At 34.0% G+C, this 1,618-nt stretch overlaps 1 protein-coding gene across 1 annotated transcript; it reads left to right on the top strand.

Moving 5' to 3' along the window:
* Positions 1–212: 212 nt before the first annotated feature.
* LOC106779049 (M protein, serotype 5-like) lies at positions 213–992 on the top strand (the record flags this gene model as incomplete). Its single annotated transcript, XM_014667078.1, has 1 exon — positions 213–992. A coding segment is annotated over exon 1 (780 nt), but the record flags the coding sequence as incomplete, so codon positions are not given.
* Positions 993–1,618: the final 626 nt, after the last annotated feature.

Raw genomic sequence — 1,618 nt, 5'->3', positions numbered from 1 at the left:
AGTTCAGATAAAACCTCTGTGTTGTGCGGACCTCTCTCACTGAAACGCTCTCTTATCAGCAGATTTAATCTGATAAACCCAGTGCAGCTCAATCATTACAGTGTTGAACATTTACAAACTTAAATGGGCATTATGCCATAAGCTCCTAATACAAACTGTTGCCACACTCGGGGTGGCAACAAGTGAATCAGGTGACAAAGCCTAAAACTAAGATGTCAAAACAACAACCACACCCTACCTCTGCCAACGAGAAGGACATAAACACAAATGAAGAGGTAACAAATTCCTTTTCAAACGATGAAAGATCGGCTGTTTCAGCTATAGTAAACCTAAAACAAAGTTGTAATCATCAATTTATCCCTTCAAATGAAGAAGATAGAATACATATTCTATCACTTAAAAGTGCCGCAGCTCAAGTTGTTAACATTTTCGAAACTCTCAAATCAGAAAATGATAACAGAAAAAGGGAAAATGATAGCATTAAAGCAGAAAATGATAGTTTTAAAAAAACTATCCAAAATCTCTCACAAAGATTAAACGCTCTGGAAAACCAAGCCTCGAACAGCCCAGCTAAGATAAGATCTAAAACAACAAAGATAGTCAAATCCTTAGCAGAAAATGTCCAACCTAATGAGGAAAATACAACCTCCTCAGGCAAATTCGACATTTTAGCAGAAAAATTAGCTGATGAAGAAGATAACATGTCTGTCGAAGAAGAAAATTCGTCAAGCCTAGATTCTGAAGAGAAGATAGTTAAGCAAGAGACCAGCTGGATTACAGTGGACTACAACAAGAAAAAAACTAAGAAGAAACGAACAAAACCAACCTCCCCCTCCTCAACTTCCGAAGACGAGATCTCTGATCCGGAATACAGAAGCAGGAGAAAAATCTTCAAGAAGATAAACAACCAGGCCTCCAAAATAACCAAGGAAAATGGACAAATCAACAACTCCGGCTCCAATATAGATAAGTCTTCTAATTCAAATAACTCTGTAAATACCACAAACCCTAAAAATAACAATACTGAATCTGATAACACTAAAACAAAAACCTTACCCCCTCCCCCTATAAAAATTATTGGAATCAAATCTTTTGAAAACCTGCAAAAAATTCTTAAAGTCGCATCTGAGAAAGAAGAATATATGATTCGCTTTCTTGGAGACGACATGTGGAAGATAAACCCTCAAACTGAAACAGCTTTCAAAAATATCAGAGAAAATTTGAATAAAAATAATATCCAATGGTATACACATGCTGATAAAAATAATAGAAATATAAAAGTTATGTGTAGAGGACTCCCAACATCCCTAAATCCCGATGAAATAGTTCAAGATCTAAAGGAAAAAAACTTCAAAATCATTTCAGCAGTTTGTATGCAAAAAAGAATAGAAATTAAAAATAAAAATAAAATAACTGAAAATACAGAAAATAAAGATAATCCTTCCGAACCTAAAAACACAGATAACAACCCCCCTCAAAAAATAATTAAAAAATACGAATACATAAAAATTCCTCTTTATCAACTAGACTTTGATCACAATGAATCAGCTGAAAAAATCTATAATATTAAAGCAATTTTGCACACAATCGTAAAAATAGAACCCATTAAAATTAACCC

This window comes from Vigna radiata, unplaced genomic scaffold, assembly GCF_000741045.1.
Source record: "Vigna radiata var. radiata cultivar VC1973A unplaced genomic scaffold, Vradiata_ver6 scaffold_1730, whole genome shotgun sequence".
NCBI classification, from domain to species: Eukaryota; Viridiplantae; Streptophyta; class Magnoliopsida; order Fabales; family Fabaceae; genus Vigna; species Vigna radiata.
Note: the sequence above shows the minus strand (reverse complement) of the source record. Positions and strands in the feature narration are given on the sequence as shown.